We start from the raw sequence: 19,936 nt of genomic DNA on the forward strand, positions 1-19,936 counted from the left end.
TTTCAATTTATATTTGAGAATGCGTGCAGTGTAGTGGTGCAAGACATATTCAAGCGTTAAAAAATGTGGTTGTAACGTGACAATGACATCATATTCACACATAATGAACGTACACATGCATCATGTGCGTGTAGCCTGTAAATTGTGTTGAGTAGGCCTAGCCCGCCTACGACATGTAAAACGAAACAATTCACAGGCTGATGGTTGTGACGTAAGGAAACAGTGGCACGCAAGACAACGTTTAATTTCCAGTGTTTGAAACTTCCTTACAAAGTACCGTAATGAGCATTACAGCATGAGTTTCTCACCTCCTGGCGATTCGTCATTTCAGAGCGCATACTCCCTTGACTCCGACATAAACAACGGCACAGTGGATGAGCAAAGCCTCGGGTTCAGCTTTGGCATTATGCACCAGGTACAGTATTTTTAATTTATTTTGAAAAATAAACATGATAAATATTTATTAAAATAAAAGGCTAAGTAACAGGGCCTCCTAATAAATAAAACCGGTACTGCGTTCAAAATAGCTCTATATTCTGCTTATTGGAAAAAACCAGCATTTAATAGTGATAAACATGATAAAGAATAGGCCTAAACTACATTGTACATGTAAATTAATGAAGAAACGCTGACTAATAATGATTATAGAGGGATTGCACCTCACTTTTTTTCAATGGTTCCTCTCCATATTAAAGGACCTTAAAGTATTACCGAGTACCATCTGCAAGGGGTCTGTTTAATTTATGAGTGAAACAAATATCATGTTTACCTTGAAAACACCCTTTCTTTTCTGCCATGGTCCATAGACTTTGTGCATAAAGTCTAAGACGATGGCCAGATGTGGAACTCTTTCTGGAAATTCATTTGTACGCACATTTTAATGTGAATGTTTATCTTTTATCGTAGTATTTTAATTCCAGAATATATACTCATAAATCTGGAATACCAATACCTGGTATTTTAATATTGATTGTGCTAATTGACAGAGTAGGAAATTCATGTTATTGGTTAATTGAATTTTTCTTTGAGCAGTCAACTTTGAAAATATCCAAACCTTCGATGTGTTTGTGTTTTACTGTAGAAATAGAGTTACCTGATTGATTTTGTACACAGGCAATGGATCATGAGCATCGTACCCTTGCTGACGAATATCAAAGACCACCTGCTTACAATCCCTTTATCCACCAAGAGGAGCAAGACAGCACCCCAACTAATGAAGATGCCTCCAAATCAAAGAAGAAACCCCCGCCCCCGCGGCCCCCACCTCCAAGGCGGGCCAAGAGCAAAGAGGATGACGTCGTGCAAAAGCTGAGGGTGAATCGTGTCAGGTGGTTCTACAGGGACGAAGCCAACAAAAAGTGGGTGCCGTTCATTGGATATGACTCTTGTCAGCTGGAATGGAAGTACCGAAAGGTCTATGAGCAGGGAGAAGTGGGGGACGAGAACATCGAGCGAGTCTTGGTGCGGGGAGGGTTATACGAAGTGGATATACTGGACAAGAAATGTCTTTCTGTCTTCTGGTCAGGTATGCCAGCAGAGCACTGCCCATGTCAGTTTTTCAGAATGTACCTCACAAGCACGTTTGCTTATTCTATTTTTGAGCACATGCTGTTCCAAGCCTGGAAGGCCTGAGAACGTGGCAGGTTTTCGTAATTGGGAGCTATGGATGTAACGACCATTTTGGGGAGCAAGACAGTCATTCTTTACAATTAGTCAGTCACGCTGCCGAATTGTTCAATCCGATAGAAATCTCAGGCCTTCATAGCCTTTTATAACTGAATTTGAAGGAAAGGTGATTGGCCGATGGTAGAAGAATCAACATATCTCATTACTCTATCCATTAATGACACAGGTGTGAACAGATCTCATAGATCAACTGGTCGTAATAAACATTTAAACATCCCAACAAAATAAGTTTATAAGTCCATTCATAAACCGTTCCAAACATTTGGAAAGTAGTGCAGGAAATCAGTGCTTCCAGATTTTTGTCAAAGTAGCTCACTGAAACAATCCAGTGCATAACAGTAGTAATAATAATCATAACCACATTTCTTAAGCACCTAATACAATTGAGTTCCTAAGCGCTTTTCCATTATTATTACCCGTGCTCACTGGGCCAGTTACACATTCCAAATACCATCTCAGCTCCCTGGGGAGTACACAGCTCAATGCTGCCATTTCGGCACAAAGCAGCTAAATCAATCAGAACAGCCATCTCCACCCTCACAGGTACCCAATTACTCTGTTTGGGGAGAGGCAATGGGTGACAAAGTGCCTTGCCCAAGGGCACACGCACCATGACCCCAGGGGGGATTCGAACCCGCAACCTGCGGCTTTACCCACTCACTACAAATCTGGTGCATAACAAGACTTGTTCAAATCTTTTTATGTGAATAGCAAAAAGGGAGCACATATATGCTTTTTTGTGTGTGAAAAACACCTTTCACTTTGTGTTTTCCATATCATCGATTGCCCCCAGATGAAAAAGTTGATGTCATGCGTGGCACTTGGTTTTACTATGGAAACTCTGAACCTTTGGAAGAAAGTATAGCCAGCCAGATTGAGACGGAACATTTTGCCGAGTTTGGGGGGCAAAAGATCGTGGAAGAAGCACAACCAAAGAAAGGACCCAAACAAGGTGGGACCACAGTGCAATTGACGGCACTGTCTCTCTTAAACGACCCAACCGCAGGTCGTAATGATGAACTTTCAGTTTAAGGACCACGGACGCCTTGATTATTTTTTTTTTGTAACTTTCTTCTGTGAAGTAATGATATTTGTAGCCATCTTTGCCCTGCAAAATTAGAGCAAAAACGGTACTGTAATCTCAAGAGTCAGGGTGAAATTGTTTGATTTTGTTTGGCAGCAAATTACTTAAAGAGGACAATCTGTAATTTAAACACTTTGAAAATGTTGATCTGAGAGCCCTTTGGCCACCAACAACCAGCCATGTTTCATTTTCAAAAATGTCCATGTTCTGCCCTGTTTACCTGTCATTAAATCACGTAAAGAGGATGTTGGAAGAAAAAGAAAGAGGCAGCTTGAGTGCTGTTTAAATCCACCGTTATCTCTTTGGGGGGGCAGTCTGTAATCTTGCTGGATGATAGTTTCATCTTTTTATCTTCAGCTTTAAAGCAGCTACGATTCAGAGACCACCATGTTGACTGGAACAGCATCCGAGATGTCTACATATACAGCAACTCGACGAGCTCCAGGATTGCACGATCCATCGGCACGACCATTGGCTTCTCCAAAGGTATACACCCACCAGTGAAGTAATAGCCAAACAGAGCATATCTGCCTGCAGCAATTTATATTGTATCACCTCGCTCTTGAATACTACATATTCATTGGCCCAGAGAAATCGCGACAAGGCAATAAAAATGCATAATACCCCCACTGTTGGATATTACACAACAGTTATATCACACAATGATATCATACACTATGATCATGTCATATTTCAGTTCAACCCGAAATACTCAAAGTACACAAACAGGGACACTGTGTGTTATACAAATCAATTCACTGACTGCTGTGGTGTGGAATATTATATTTTGATACCCTCAGGGAGGTATAGATTTGCCTTGGGCTCTTTGAGTCATTCAGGTGTCAAAACATCATAACACACTCCACAATAGTCGACAATTGTTAATTATAATCTGAATTTACATTTATTTTCCTTGCTTGTGTGACAACAGTTATAGCAAGGACTAACTTCACGAGATTGTTTACAAGAGTTGCAGAAACTTCATTTTTGTGTAGTGCATGTACAATAGCCAGCTGCCATTGGTAACAATTTCTGCTGCGCCCAGAAGCCCAATTTTCTACCTTAGACAGCAGACATGAAACATTATGGCATATTTATTTTCTTTTTATTACCTTTCCAGAGACACCAATATTAACAGTTTGGGCCGTAGATTGGGGAGATAGGGTTATTTGGATGTTGCCCTGCCCATTTTGCCTCAATTACAAAGAGCCGGCAGTTGATGACATGACAATCCTTGGGTTAATGAGGCTAGAAATGCTCATATATGAACCAAATAGGCCTCCGTACTAATGATGCCACACTTAGTTTACGTGTGATGTTATCACGCATGTATTTCACCTAGGCTTAGACAATGTTTAAGATGGTTATTAAAAAAAAGAAAATGCCAATTGTGGATTTTAATCAAATTGCACAGTTAAAATCTCTAAATTTCAATCACAGGTTCTTTGATTTTGTAACAAAAGTAAGAAACAAAAGAAGGGTAACACACATACGGCTAAATTTGCTTGCTTTGGGACAAATAATCATACCAACTTGCCTTAATTTGCAAAAAAAATTACAAATTTGATTTAAATGTAAAAAAATCTTCTTGTAATTTTTAAAAACTTCATATTTTATCGTTAAAAAATCACTAACCATGACAGCTTGTTGTTCTTTTGCCTTTGCAGCCTCTACCAGTGGTTATCGCATTATCCGTGGTTATCACGAGGAGGCATCACTGGATGATAAGCCACCGCCCATCAGCCATCTGGTCTTTGTGGTCCACGGCATCGGTCAGATCATGGACAGGGGCAGTATCATCAAGAACTGCTCAGAGTGAGTCCCCCAGAAATGGGGGGAAGGTCTGAAAACAGTCCCTTGAAGCTCTCAAAGAATGTATGGTGCCTTTGAACGGACATGTAGCGGGACAAGAAGCTGTTAAGAGTAACTTCATATGTATGAAATAATTGGCTATGGAGATCTATCATATGTTGAGATTGACACTGTGAGAAGTGTCATCAGGAGCTGTACGTAGAGAGTTCCCAGAAAAGTTATCGAGGGGAATTAAGTGTTTAGTGCAACTGCTGCTTCAAACTTATCCCAGACCCTGAAAAAGTCTCAGGAGTTGCTGGCTGGCTGGCAAGTGTTCAGTGGTGGATGGGGGTTGGTTGTAGGCGGAGTTTGTGAGGAGGGTTTTGAGGCTTAAATTTCGACATATATTGTTGTTTGCAATATGTAAATTGCCGGAGTGTTTTAGTTTGACATACTTGTGCCCAGGGAACCTCTGTTCAACCTTTTCTAGTTAATGGACCAGCATTTTTGTCCAAACGAGGTTGTATACACTTGATACAGCCGACCGCTCAAAACAGTCCCTAGGAACAACCGTGTGATTTGGGGGGCTTGACTGCCTATAGAGCTAAATTAATTGCTTTTTATTTGGGTTGTCTAGTTTGCGCAAGGGAGCTGAGAAGATAATCAACAAACAATTCCCTGACCTAAAAGGGCCAACCTGCACCAAACGTATAGAGTTCCTGCCTGTTGAATGGCGGACATCTCTCAGCCTTGATAATGGAGTTGTTACTACCATCACGCCGCAGAAGCTCAAAGGACTGCGACATGTGTTGAACAGTACTGGAATGGATATATTGTATTACACCAGTCCATTGTATAGATCTGAGGTAAGGTAAAGTAAGATCCAGATTAGTGTATTTCCTTTAGAGCAAAAACTCTCTGCTGGAGAAATGGGCTTAGTTATTGCACGGACCATTTACCCAGGGATGTGCAACCGCGAGCGGCCCCAGTGCAAACACCTGTGCAACCTTGGTTCCATGCGTGTTACGGATTGTTATTACCCCCGCAAGCGCTCTCGACTTTCTTGAAAAAACTCGCGACCACATGACACGCGTTGCAGCATGTACAGTGCAGCCGTGGTTATGCCGAGATGACGCGCCGACGCGGTGCTTAAATCTATTCGTTTCGGTAAATAAATCTTTTTTATTTATCAATTTCAAGCAGAAACGAAGTTTTAATGAGACAAAATTCCCCAATTTTGTGGTACACTTTTCTCAGAATGTACAGGATGAAGTATCTTGAGCAGCATATTTTTAGAAAGGGTGTACCCTGACTTAAAATATTACAAGAAAACAAAGTGGTAGACAGGATTATATGTTTTATTATTCGAGATAATCCAATTTAATTTCTGCTTTGATATTGTGCCGGCCGTAACACGCATTGAACCAGCTTTGAACTTAAGTTGCACATCCCTGGGTAAATGATCCGTGGTTATTGCTAGCCCTCTGAGACACTTTTATCTGGAATTTTCATTAATTATCCCAAACCCACAACTTTTTGCTTTGGAGATAAGTTTGTGTTTGCTGTGGTTAGCAGGCTCAGTTAACGCAATATTGGGTGTTCGGTGGTGCCATGGAATTTGGTGCTTAAATAGCATTTCCTGTACCACTTAAGAGTCTGTGAGAACAGTACACTGGTTGACTCACCAGGGACTTGAACTTAAATGCCTACTGGAGAATTCTATCACTGAAGGATAACATCTTGATACTGAAAGTTACATATCTTCATCAGATTTCCGTCTAAAGCCATTGGAAAGTTGGTTCCACTGACCAAACATGTTGTTTATTGATACAAAATCCAATCATTTTTTTTAAACAGAAAGTGGCTTTAATTTGAAATTTCATACTTTCGCCTTGAAGCACGCAATTGTATCTGGTGTATACATTGTTTGTCATTTTGACTTTTCAGATTGTGAAAGGCCTCCATCTTCAGTTGTGCCATCTTTACTCCCTCTTCTGCTCTCGCAACCCAGGATTTGAGCCCAACGGAGGCAAGGTGTCCATCTTTGCGCACTCGTTAGGCAGCGTCATAGTGTACGACATCCTGACAGGCTGGAATCCCATCCACCTGTATGATCAGTACTTGAATCACGAGCAAGGGAGCCACCCTGATCTGGACTCGGTCAGTGACCATCACCAGGAGTTGGCGGCAGAGCTCAACGAGGCACGGAAAAAGTGGGTCATTCTTCTGGTTTGGTTTCTTTTAATTGACATATAGCGTATGATCGACAAAAAATGAATTCTGCCGATCATCTTCCTCTTCATCAACTGATGCCCGACCTGCGTTGTGAGACCACTGGCTAGACTGGTCCAGAAGTGTAGAGAGACCTACGTACTAATTGCTACAGATACCTGCTGCACCACCCAGTTTCTGCAGTCCCAGAGGGATATGCCACATTACACAAAGCTAGTGAAATCTTCACTAACAGGAACAGAGGTATAAATCTGGAGATGTGAAAGATATCTACCGGCTGCATGTTTACAACGGAAGCACAAAGTCATGACAAACACAAAAGACAAAAGTATCATCTACACACAGTTTTTTATGACAGTTACAAAAGGACAGACTAGTAAAACCGCAGGTTTTGGTTCAGAAACTGAGTTATTTTTCATTGATTTGGAAAGAACGTTTCTCATTGCAGGGTTGCCGAGCTAGAGGATAAACTCCTAGCAACCAACCAAGTTGCTGTCAGCATCAAATCTCCCAAACTGGACTTCCAGGTCAGTTTTAATACTGCCATTTTCACATTTTTAGTCTTCCATTTGCTTCCTTCCTTTCTCTTCTGTTTTTTTGTTTGCAGGGGGATGATCTCTTCAAAGTTTAAACTCTAAAAGTGGTGTATAGTTTGATATACGTGTTGTGTAAATGATTCAAATAAGTTGTATTGTTTGGACGATCACAAGCTGTCAAAAATTGAACCCCTTTCTACTGGCATGCTTAATGCACAGATAATATGTTACTTTTTTAGCTTGAAGAGGAGGGTCAGATTTTAGGCCTTTTATTTTCTCATACTCCAACTGTCTCTTGTTTTTACAAAATATATGTAAGTCTACAATTTCAGGGTGTTATTGTCCATTTTTTGTCAGATTTTCAAAGCAAGCATCCAATAATGCAAAAATACAGCAATCTTTTGCCTTGTGATTCGAAATTTATTTTGGTAGCAAAATTTTGCTTAGAATTTTGATGTGATTCATGTATTTAAAGTTTTATGTTTATAACTTGGTCAAAATGAACGTGGGTTGCATGCTAATTCGCAGACTATGACCGCTAATTGTTTACTGTCTTCCTTAAAGGTAGTGTACTCCATTGGCAAAATCCCCCAAATCGGACTACTGTATAATCTTGAAATATCTTACTTCAAAGAAAGAACATGACAGCCTCAATCAGTCTGTAAAATATTTCCGCCCAGAATGCTGTAGTTTTCAAGAAAACAGAAATTTTGTTCTCTTTTTTCATGATGGTCTTCCGACCATCGTATAAGAGTTTATTTTGCTTCGTACATCACATTCTTTAACAGACGCCAAATCTTCTTGTGTGTAGTGTTTGCAGACCTTGTGGGAGTCTCCGTTAATGAATGGGTAAACCTAAAAGCAGCTAAGAAATATACCGACAGAAATTCACCAAACGCATTGTCAACTGAAATGATAGGAAACTGAGTGTAAGGTGTAAAGTAGGATATAAATTGAATCAGTGTGAAGGTAAACTCTATTCGATGCAAAAACTTTGCGAATTGAAAATCACCCCTAGAGCATAATGGTATGGTCCAAATATGGAGGCTGCCTTCAAGCTACCTGGTGAAAGGATTTTCGTCAACAAATAGTCCCATTTTCACACATTAAACCTTCCTTGTTTCAAGACATAATTTCCTCTTTGCTTATTGTCATTTGTATAAAGTCAACTAAGAATGGAGTTTTTAGACTTTTACGGATGTGTAAACTGACGTGAAAGTGTGGTCATTGAGCATGACCGCGTGCACACATGCATTATCATAGAGGCCTACTTGTTTCAGTGTCACAGACATGAGTCAACTGTGTTCCTGGGTGAATTTTTTTCCTGAATCCGCAATGCTATATTGTCAAGAAGATGCATTACTCCAAGGTAAATTCACTAATTACTTCTTGCCGTTGAATACTGCTCCTCTTTTAAGGCAATGAGAACCTGTCATGCCTGTTTCCTACCTTGACCCCACGAATGTTGTTCACTTAACACGAAAGCCCTGTAATTCATAGATTTTACGCAAGAGAAATTACAAGATCTTCGATTTAAGCATTGAAAATACTGCACTGTTTTCTCGATTTTTCACAAAGCAGTTGACTCAATTATGAAACAAGTCGGTGGTATGTAAGTTGCAGTGAATATTATACTCCGTATTTAGCCAATCTTGTGAAGTTCCGACAAAAAACCAATGGTTTACACTACCTTTAAATCCGATTGTTTAACCAATATCCCTGCTGTTTTGAATTTCCAGATCGATAGTTTCTTCTGTGTCGGTTCCCCTCTCGCTGTCTTCCTCATTATGAGAGGTTTCCGCGCCCAAGGCAATGGGTCCGTCAGCCACATTATTCCAAAGTCCATTTGTAAACGTATCTTCAACATTTACCATCCTGCAGACCCAGTAGTAAGTTCTTCTCTGTGCTTTGTTCTAAGCTCTGAAATAATCAGATTTGCCGCAGTGCTGTGACATTTGTATTTTTTATCATTTCAGAAAGAGTTGTCTATAATAGTTTTGTATAAAACTAAAGTTAGATCATAGGGTAGCAGTGTTTGTGATAATCAACCTAACCATTCTATCTCAGCAATATTTACCAGTGATCTGATGTTCCCTTATAACACCTGCATGTAATAGAGTACCGAAGTGTGACGTCACTGTGAACCAGAAAGTGCAGTGCAAACGAATGGAGTACGCGCGCGTGTCGGTTCACACGCTGGTTCTCGCGCTAATGCCTTTTACACGCTAATTGTGTGCGTGACCTATTCACTTCGGTACTTTATGTGAAACATTGCTGTATCAGCCAGCGAAAAAGTCCACCAACAATCGATTAGTGTTGACTGCATCTTTCTTGCTGTACACAAGATACTTTTACAGTTGTAAATAATTTCCAGAACATCCTGCCTTCCAAGTCACTGTGTATGTAGTTCACTTCCACAGAACTATCTCTGTCATCAACCTAGATGTCGTCTTGAGCGATCTTCATTTAAAAGACAAGAAGAGGGAAGACCACATCGTCAGAAATATATTTGTGGAATTTTCCAGAACTCCAGAGAATATAAGAAACTCTATATACACAAAACACCCACACATGCAGGTTTTTTACAAGGAAAATATTTTCCGGCGCTGAGTCAAGAGAGAGTGTTCACAGCAATGACGTAGTTACCTCAATTTGGCCAATCTATTGTGTCTGACGTGGGAATGTGACGGTATATCTGTGCATTGAACCGTATTTAATTAAATTTTTGAATGGATGGTCATGGGTAATAGACCTGTATACTGATGACATCACCATTTGTTAACTAGTTCACTTTCCAATGGAACCACAGAGGCCCATGAAAACAGTGGACCTAAACGATAAGAGTCTTAATACATGTGGTAATTCCACTTTCATTTGAACTGATTACAAACGGGCACAGAATATAAATCTTAGGCAATGATCTTTACTCAATATGAGATTTTACAGAAGCGCGGGGAGTAAGAATATTCCCAGCCTAGTTCATGAGTGTAATAGTATACCAAAGCCATTAAAAACGGAGTAAAAAAGAAAACTTGAACTGCCCTTCCCTTTGGACCATCCATTTGGGTATTTAGTTCCCATTTTATTGTCAGTTACTCCGGAAAATCAAAATTGCTTTCCAAACTTGAACTATTTCATCAGTGGAATGCTTCTTCATTTTAGGCCTACCGCCTGGAGCCCTTGATGCTCAAACATTACTCCACTATCAGCCCCTTACCGATCCACCGAGCCGACTCCCCCAAACAGACCCCTTATGACCAGATGAAAGCCACGGCATATCCTACTAGCCGCACCACACCCGAAGAGATGACGGGTTCAGAGATAGGGTCCTTGGGTGCGGGGCCACCCGCGACAGCATCAGGCTCAAGTACTAAATCAGCAGTCTCTCGAACTTCATCTTTCACTGGTAAAATTACTTATTAAAAAGTCTGAGATCCTCACAGCGGCAATACACTATTATCATTTTTTCACCATGTCATCCACATGAATTAGCCGACAGTTAGGGCTGAGTCAATGATCAAATATCCGAAAATTCGGTTTTCCACACCGGCAGATTATTGATCAACAAACCATATACAAAATTAATTGTAATAACATACACAATTGTACATTATGATCAATATAGTAGCCTCTCACATCTAGGAATATCTCCAGCCACTATTTAGCAAGATTAAAGAGATGAACAAGACTTCTCGCTCTGTTAGAAAATTTCTATTCCTTTTAAATTATTTAATGAATAATTTACTTTTTAAATCCTTGTAAGATTTCTGACACTTTTCATTTGAATGTGCTTGAAACAAGCTTCCATTTTTCTCATTTTAACAAGGAAAATTGTGCCTTCCTTTTTGTGAATTTTACATTTGAATATTCAAATTTGAAAAATTATATTCAAATATTTGACAATCGATCAAATATTCGGATATTCGGCACAGCCCTACGAACAGTTATTTCCTCCTTGATAAGACTGTAAAGTTGGTGTCACATTCATTCTTGCTGTTATTTTTTTTCTTCAGACGGTGTTGGAGGCTTCCTTGCAAGATTTTCCCGTTCTGAGGAGCGCGATCCTGACATAGACGTTTTGGAAGATCTGCAGAAGACAATGGAGGAAATTGACCTGAATTCAGTGACCGTTCAGGCCGGCATACCAACAGAACTGGAGAGCGTGGGTGAGTTGGATGAAAAAGGCCAGAGTTTTGTGACTAAGACTTTGTGTGAATTAGTGGCTGTGGCTTGCGGTAACACACACATCTATAGCAAGTGGCTTCCATAGGTACAAACATTTCCCGGCTGCAGCCGTAACATTGTGACACTGCCTGAGACATTCTGATTCTAACAATCAACACCTTTGTTGGTGAAAGATACTAAACTCTTAAAATTATGTTGAAAGTCAAATGTTCTGACCCAAATTAGTCATGCATAAGCTGTTAAGCCACGCTTTATCTTATCCATGCATTGTCCAGAGCTCGAGCAGCGTGTTGATTTTGAGCTTCGGCAGAGTAATCTCAGCAGTACGTACATCTCGGCGCTGACATCACACAGCTCATACTGGACCTCAGCTGACCTCTCCTTGTTCATGTTGACCCAGCTGTTCCCAGAATACCTTAATTTGGCAGCTCCTAAATTGTAAGGTCGGGTGTGAGGTTAGAAATTGAGCTGTCTGAGCAACATGCAAAGAAGTTGCCTTGAGGAGTAAGCACCATCAGCCAAGAAGCCATTTACAAGTTAAATGTGACCAATGGCTGGACCCCTGAATCTTCAAATTACTCTTGTGCAGTCGTACTAGAATTCCCTCAACTGAATGGATTGCCCTTCTAACTCATTGTATATAAAGGTCGAAGGTCATCTGTGTAACTATGCAAGATCGTGCTCCTTATTACATTAAGCAACTGGAAAACTCAAAACATGAGAAATATTTAAACAAGTTTGTCAATCCATTCTATAAATTGAACTTGCCATTAACATAAGTTAATTAAAGGTAACTTTCATGGGTCAACAGTAAGTATGCAATTTGTGTTTAGTCTTATGTTGGTTTGTGTTTGTAAATATTATGTACTCTTTAGTCCTTTGTTTTTTTTTTTCATGTACAGTACTTTGTGCCTTGTACAAATTGAACGATATGACTTGATCGCAGCCCAGGTTTTGTGTTTTTGATGATATTATGTTTCAGAATTATATGTAAAGTAATTTATTTGGTCAGGAGTTTTATTATATTCTGCAAGTCTGATTGCCTTATTTGACTTATTTCATATGCAGTTGGTAGTTGAGAACATGGTTGACTTTCTGTGTAATTGCAAATAAGTAACAATGCCTTACTGGTGGCCGATGCTGCCATAAATGCCCCTCTACAGCAATAAGTATAAATTGCCCACACAGTGGCTTGTACAGTGCAAATTCAGTGCAGCCGACATTACAAAGTGTCCCCTGATGTTCATCACATTTCCTCCACAGTGGTACACTGTTACATTAGACCTATTTGTCTTGGTGTATTATACCAAGGTATTAAATAAGATGTGATTGGGCAATTATCGGTGTGTTTTACATAAACAAAAGAATTGATGAATGAGCTGTGCAATAGTTGTGATCCAACTTCAAGAGTCTTGCACTTTGTTGCTCAACAGGAGCCTTCAACAATTTTCATTCACATAGCGGCGAGTTTCACCAGGATGCTAAAGTGAGTGACACATGAAAACCAAGAGATCAGTTTGCTCTGACAAATGCAAAGTGAAACAAAATTACAGGAAAAAATGGCCTTTAGACAATATGAGGGATCCGAGCACATTTACCAAAAGTTGGCATTTTTGAGTAGGGTTTCTTGTACATGGAATTCATACTGCCTTAACCATAAGCAAATTTGCATGCTGTGTCTCTTTCAACAGTTTCAAGTTTCAGCATCACATTGGCTGTTTCTCCATTAAAAGAAACCATGAATTGCCTTGTGTTGAAAGAAATAGGATGGAAATGTGTACCACTGTCACCTGTTGAAACTATAAATCTAATATGTTTACTTGATCTGCTCTATCCCTCACAAAAGTAGTCACTTGTGGTGGATTGAAGAGTTTGAAGAATTTCCCAAAGATTCTATTTCCCAGCTTTCAATTTCAAGAAATTTCTGTCAACTTTAAAGATAACTTATTTAAAGTATTAAACCTTGTTCTCTTCATACCATTGACTATTTCAAAACTTGGAGGTGTTATAAGGGCGTAGCAAGCAAGGGTTAATGTATTATATTCAGTGTGATTACATATATTAATGATTGAAAAATATGCAGCTGAATTATTGTTTTAGCTGCCACCTTGAGTGACCTTTGACCTTGAAGTAGGTGAATATCAAAATTTTGTCCAACTTGTATTGCAATGATCAAGTGAAATTTATGAACATGACTGGAGGTGGTTCAGTCAATAACTGAAAGATACAACTCATGACATGTCTGCTGCCTCCGTGATTTGACGATTACAAATGTTTCATTTTATAGTGAAGGAATTCATATAATTAAGGCGGAACTTTAATTGTATATAATTACTGAAATAATATCCCATATGGAATGAAAATTGAAATATTTGATCAATGCAAATTTGCACAGGGACATTTGGTCATAATTTCCTCACCGTAAAATTTGTAGGATCAGTTTTAGTGAAAAATTGATTGTAGATAAATGTATGTTTTTTTTTACTTCTGTAAAGTTGTTCACCAGATACAAGTTTGTTTGCCAGACATGAAGTTTTTCAGGGCACAAATTCTTTGTCACTTGTAGATCAGAGTCTGGTCAATAAAAGTCTTTTAAATCTTTTCACCCTGACTTAAATGTTTCCTTGCAAGAATGCTGCCCAAACCCTTCAAAATCTAACACTGCAGTAAGCTGGTGCCATTTGCCTTCCTTGTATTCAAACCTGAAGCATGGAACCCTCTGTGATTGGGTTATGTTACAAAGTGTTGAATCCATCAAAATGATGCTAAACTTGGTGGAGGGCTTTAGAAGATTTGAATCAGTTAGGTCCACTCCCACAAATAGTTGGCTGCATCCTAGTTTATGATGTTGAAGCCTAGTTTCTATGTGGTCATATGGTCACAATAGCGGGTACTGCAACTAGTAAGTGATATTTTCGTCACAACTCTCTGATCACACTGGGAATATAGTGTGAATATATGCGGTGTTGTAAGGGCCAAACCTAGTACAAAATTAGCATCCTCGACACAAAGCCAAATTGATATTAAAAATTACCTTGAAGTTGGCATGACCAACCTTATCATTTATTTGTCAGAGGGCTGAGTTTGGGCTATTGTGTTCTGATTTTTGTTTGCTTAAAGCTAGACAACATGGCTCCTGTACCTTTTTAAAACGACAGGCAACAAAGATTTGGTCGATTTCCAAATGTTCAAGGATTCAGTCGTATTATCTAATACTTAGATGGAAAATGTCCTCTGTATTTGTTGTGTTTATTGTGATTAAATTGTCCCTTTCAAACTTGAAGAGAAAATGTGATTGACATTTGTGGCCCAGGTTATTGTGATCTGATTAGTTTTGAGCATTCTTATCTGAAATGCAAATACCCCAGTTACTTAGATATTATATACTTTGAAACTACCATTTTTAGAGCAAGTCATGTTTTTTTCAAGATCTTTGCACTTCTGCCAATGTTCGTACCTGTAAAACATTTATTAATGAACTATCTTCTTAGATTTTTAATGAAAACAACACTAAACTCTGCAAATTTCAGAATGTTGTAAGTGAGTGACTGTTGAAGGAATGTTGCATTGGTTGATGCACATGTGTAGTTTGGTATTTGGTTTAGCCCTCTACTATATGTTAACTGATAAAGCACTGCATTTTTAATGTTTTGTGAAACAAACATTTTGCTTGCTTACTAGTGCAGAGATGTCTTGCCTCGAAAAAGCTCCAAGAGTTAAAGATCCTGCATTTTGGTGGTTTACAATACCTTGCTTCTCCATGTCGGGGCTTTGTCACTTGAAAAGAATCCTGAACTTACGCCTGCCTTGTTCCAATTTAACAGAAATACCTCAATATTTTGGTCTGTTGCATATCATTTGATGCTTTGGTACCACAATGTGACTCATTATTGGGCTAACAACTTTTAAGTCTGAGATGGACAAAGCTGAGTATTGGAAAAACCCTACAGTGTAAAGCAGTCTGACCAATATTTGTAGAGTTTAAATTATTTCATATTAATATGAAGAAACTGTGCATCTCTCAGACCTGTTGATTGTTCAAAGGCCTTTTTGGAAGGTGCCTTGGTAAGTAAGTGGTACATCAATTAGGTAATGAGACAGTACAAATATTTAAAAGTGACATTTGTTTCAATGAAGGAATTATCTTGTTAAAGTTCTAAAAAGTTTGGTGAAATTGTTCAAAGTCAAGTAGAATATTCTAGTAGAAAGGTTTAATGGAAAAGCAATGCACACAAGCCGGGTTTTTAATTTAATATTTTATAAAGTGCCATTTGTTTTTCTGCACAAGAATACGGATACGAAGCTATCATCTTTTCAATACATGTACTGAAAACGGTTAATCAGTAGGTACAAGAATTGTTTATGTTTTGTCATTGTTTTTGCAGTATTTTTCATATATGTTACATTTAGAAAATTATTTAAAAAGAGGCCACCAAGAAGTTATATACATTTACAAAATATAAGGGACAAAACCTGTCCCCACAATGCACAGCCTAAGTGCAATCTTTTTGTCAGAATAGCTGTTTTATTTGGAAATAAACTGTATTTGTACATTTTCTGCTTGAAATGAGGAAAAGAAGAAATTAAGTTCTGGTATATGAAGTAATCTCTAAAAATTAATATCTCAACATTACAAACATTCCTTTGCATTAACTTCACTGTGTGTCTTCTCAGGATCATTTAGTTCCCTGTTCGGTCAGTTTTCTTTTCCTTCTGTTCTTTAATTTTATTATTGATTAAAAAAAAAGGGATTTTTGATACATATTTACTAAAGGGTTGGAAGCTAGATTTGTGTCCGTCCTTTCAAACAGCCATTTTGGGGCAGGATAAACGTTTATATTGAACATTTGTTTTTTAACTTAAGAACTATTTTTGAACATCCACTGCAAGAATTCGAACTTAAATTTTGGCTGGAAATCCTGTCCAAATCTGTGTTATCCGGATTCTTGCGAAGATGTGGATGGGGTAGACGATGTGAATCTGGCAGGGGGGTGAGGTTGGTGGTGATGATGATGGAAGACAAAGCAGACGGATTCAGCAATTTCTCCATGTCGAAGTTCCCATCCATCCGCGCCACGTCGGCTGCCGAGAGCCCCTCCTGGCATCTGATGGAGCTGTTCCCGCTCCGCACTCCTCCACCAGGAGCCGCGCCACGTCCCGCTGCGCCTCATCGGCCGCGTAGTGTAGCGCCGTCCACCCATCTTCGTCGGTCATGTTCACGTTGACGCCGGCCCTTGCTAATAACCTGACTGCGATCACGTTCCCCTCTGCTGTGTAGTGGATGAGTTCTCTGAGAGCCTCTGTAGGGTTTCAAGAAACATCAAAGAACACCTTCAGCTGTGAGTCGCAATTACCACGCTCTGTGGGTGATTCATCACTTACAAGTTAGAACGTCTGGAATCAGATTCCACTTGGCTCTCAGCAGTATTTTATCATGTGAGCGCACAAAGCCAGATAGCTCAGTGACAGGTGGAAAGGGTCCATACTTGTAAACTCATTTGATGCATTTCCATTTTTACCAAACATCAAATGTGTTCATCGGAAATGAAAGTAAATGTATGCCACCAACCCCACTTAAACTTTACAAATTCTTCAGTAGCAGACGACGTAGTAGACTCCAGATCTCTCATTAAATCCCTGCAGCAATTCTTTTCATTTGTATAGAGAACACTTGTCACGTGCATTGCTTTACTTTTTTCAAGTTCATTTTCACGTTTCACTCAGCGGTTTCCCCAACAAATAGCCACTTTAAGTTTCTGAAAGGTCGTGACCGGGATGCGACATTGTCCTGAGACCCAAGATCAGTTTTAAAGCGAGCCTCCACACGCAACTACAGTTTCAAATCAGCTACTGGTCCTCCCAGATGTTTCTGTAAAGTGAGAACAGGAAACTTGCCACGAAAAGCCATAATAGGCTATATTCGTTCATATAACGCGGGCTCAAAATGATAGTTGGCATCATTGGTGAACTGTTTTGACCAGTAAAAGCACTGCGCAGGAATTGATCACCAGTCCTGCGTTGTTTCACAGCCGTTACTATACCCTCTTTGTTCCTCTCGAACCTAACCATCTATTCAGACTGAAAATGAATATTTTTAATACGGGATCACGTTCTTTAAACAATGACGGCTTGATAGGAATCATTCCGGATTTCTATAATTTGATACAACGCGCCATAGGGGAGGGGAGTTCCACGCACAGACAACATACGTGCGCACATAAATGGCAGGAGGTGTTGCGTGATACCAACGTCATAGTAAAATGAGCGTGCCATCTAATGTTAAGTCCTCGGGACACACAGCCAAAGGTATTCTAATGTTATGATGTATAATTTGGTATTTTTGACAACTGGAATTCGATGTGACGAAGTTGGTGACATGATTGGAGTTAAAGGTCACATTGTTTGACATCCAATCTTGTTGGACTTGACTCAAAAGACCCTGTAACGTACAGCCATGCCAACATTCCTCAATGTTTCAGCGCGAGTCAGTCTGCAGAGCTGTTTCAAAAAGGAAGTTAAGTGCAGAAAATTTGTCGAACAAATTACGAGGAATTCTCTGCATGCCATTGGACACTTCTGGGGTATATCTCTGGTATCAATAGTCCAGTAGAATGAAAATTGAATCCAAAATTAAGACCTTCATAGACAGTGAGTCTTCAGTTGACTGGAGGACATAAGGGGAAAACTTGAAATTTGAAAACGCTCCACTTCATTAACAAAATCTAAAAAGTACCGTGGAGTCCAACGTGCTGAGGATTAGTTTGGTTACTTGCACTGTAAAATCTTCCGTACATTATATGAATAACTTCTCTAAATATACATCCTCGGTGCACCAACCAATATACAAAACCAATATACAAATAAACACATTGGTGCCATCGATTTTGTTCGTGAAAGCACACGGCTGGCAGGTTGACGAAATGTTTACAATCAGCGAATGTTTATTGTTTCAGGAATGAATCATCGCTGACCTGAATAAGGGAACACACCGTCCTTTTTGTTTCTCATATTACAATATCACAAATCTATACCATTGTTCGGCAGTCGACACACGGCAAAATGCATTGCAATTGTTTGAGCAAGCCTGTTCTCTATCACAGATGTCTCGGTCATATAAATGGTGGAACTGAACTAGGCAGTATCAACGAATTTCCAACCTATGGCATGTGTATAGAACTTTTTATTTAAAGACGAAATGTTGCGTTTTTAACTGTATGCAATCTAAAACAGGTTTACTGTAACTTATTCAAACCCAAAAAAGTTCCAACAACCAAAAACTGACAGGTTGTGTGTCCAACGGAACTAACCGACTGGTTAGCCTGCGACTGCTTCACTGACTCGATATCCATTCACCCTATAATCGAACTCATCTGCGGAGTGGCTTAACTACGACCGGGGGGGGGTTGCCCCCAGTGGAAGTGTGTGCGTCCATGGTGCCTCGTTCCTTCAATTTTGAAATTTTGAAATAATGCACAGCCTTTAGTTATGTACAAGCCACAGTTACTTTGCTTTCCGTGTCCCTCTATAAGTGAGTTTTGATGTTTGCTTTTTAAAGGTTTTCCACGATAGGTCTTGATTCTGCATAAATGATTAAGTTAAATGTCTTTCCTGATACATTCAACTGCATCTTATGTCTTTTCAGTATTCCCAATAGGTTGCCAGTTTTTGGTAAGAAGCGTTTTACCACCAAAACCCTGTTTTCTCTCGAGATGTTACATTGATGAAATGTATGTCGGTAAAACGTGGGCACATCAATATCTTTATCAATAGAGTCGATCACCACAAGGAACAGAATTTCTGTTCTTTAAAAATTCACACGAGCGATTATCGCTTCCTACCTGGGTCATTGACGGAATTGGCCGATGGTAGTTGTTCCCCATCTGACACCGCGTGTTTCTCCAGCCATTGGGGCACGAAGCGTATACGTCTTCTTTTATTAGGATTGCTTCTGTAGGCCTTGTGTCGACCCATCATGTCTGCTTGAAAATCCAGATGTGATTCCGAATTCCGGAAACCTTGGATTAATTACCCTTCAGCTGTGAATGTATGGCTAGGTGACATGCGAGAACGTATGTTTTAGCTAGCGAGCTAAATATAAACGACGTGCCAAAATTCTTTCAACGCAAGTGGTGAACTTTATTGCATGCACAATGTAGAAAAGCGGTGACCTTTTGATGACTCAGGTATGAAACAGTATCTCGGGAGCTGAACTCTGATGCGTTGCTGGGCAACACACAGGCGTTTCTTTTCAATCAACTTGTTAACTGCCCGATATATAACAAAGTACAGTAGGCCAGTTTGATAATGGGGTCGTTAATGTGTAACTGCATGCTTACTGAGCTAAGCCTACTGAACTACGGGAAGTTGATTAACCCTTTGATGAGTGAGTCAAAGGAAGAAATGTTTCCATCAAGATTACAAG

The 19,936-nt window shown here is 39.5% G+C and overlaps 1 protein-coding gene and 1 pseudogene across 2 annotated transcripts; one reads left to right on the plus strand and one right to left on the minus strand.

Annotated features, from left to right (window-relative positions):
* Window positions 1-44: 44 nt before the first annotated feature.
* ddhd1 (DDHD domain containing 1) lies at window positions 45-14,804 on the plus strand. The gene is made up of 12 exons (XM_022239966.2): window positions 45-415; window positions 1,114-1,525; window positions 2,480-2,638; window positions 3,128-3,256; window positions 4,438-4,585; window positions 5,199-5,427; window positions 6,509-6,774; window positions 7,242-7,320; window positions 9,069-9,218; window positions 10,492-10,735; window positions 11,343-11,495; window positions 11,790-14,804. The coding sequence occupies exons 1-12, from the start codon at window positions 296-298 to the stop codon at window positions 11,954-11,956; spliced, it is 2,256 nt and encodes a 751-aa protein (XP_022095658.2). The 5' UTR covers window positions 45-295; the 3' UTR covers window positions 11,957-14,804.
* Window positions 14,805-15,755: 951 nt separating this feature from the next.
* Window positions 15,756-19,816, minus strand: LOC110981922 (uncharacterized; annotated as a pseudogene). The gene is made up of 2 exons (XR_015428139.1): window positions 19,353-19,816; window positions 15,756-16,814 (listed from the first exon to the last, which is right to left on the minus strand). The product of XR_015428139.1 is annotated as an uncharacterized LOC110981922 (transcript).
* Window positions 19,817-19,936: the final 120 nt, after the last annotated feature.

Source organism: Acanthaster planci, linkage group LG01, assembly GCF_054643075.1.
Source record: "Acanthaster planci isolate LZ-2023a linkage group LG01, COTS_SCS, whole genome shotgun sequence".
Classification (NCBI taxonomy): domain Eukaryota; kingdom Metazoa; phylum Echinodermata; class Asteroidea; order Valvatida; family Acanthasteridae; genus Acanthaster; species Acanthaster planci.

Coding starts and splice junctions, on each gene's coding strand:
- ddhd1 (XM_022239966.2), top strand. CDS start 296: ATGAGTTTCTCACCTCCTGGCGATTCGTCATTTCAGAGCGCATACTCC. Junction 1,526..2,479: donor TCTTTCTGTCTTCTGGTCAG/GTATGCCAGCAG, acceptor GATTGCCCCCAG/ATGAAAAAGTTGATGTCATG. Junction 5,428..6,508: donor GTCCATTGTATAGATCTGAG/GTAAGGTAAAGT, acceptor TTGACTTTTCAG/ATTGTGAAAGGCCTCCATCT.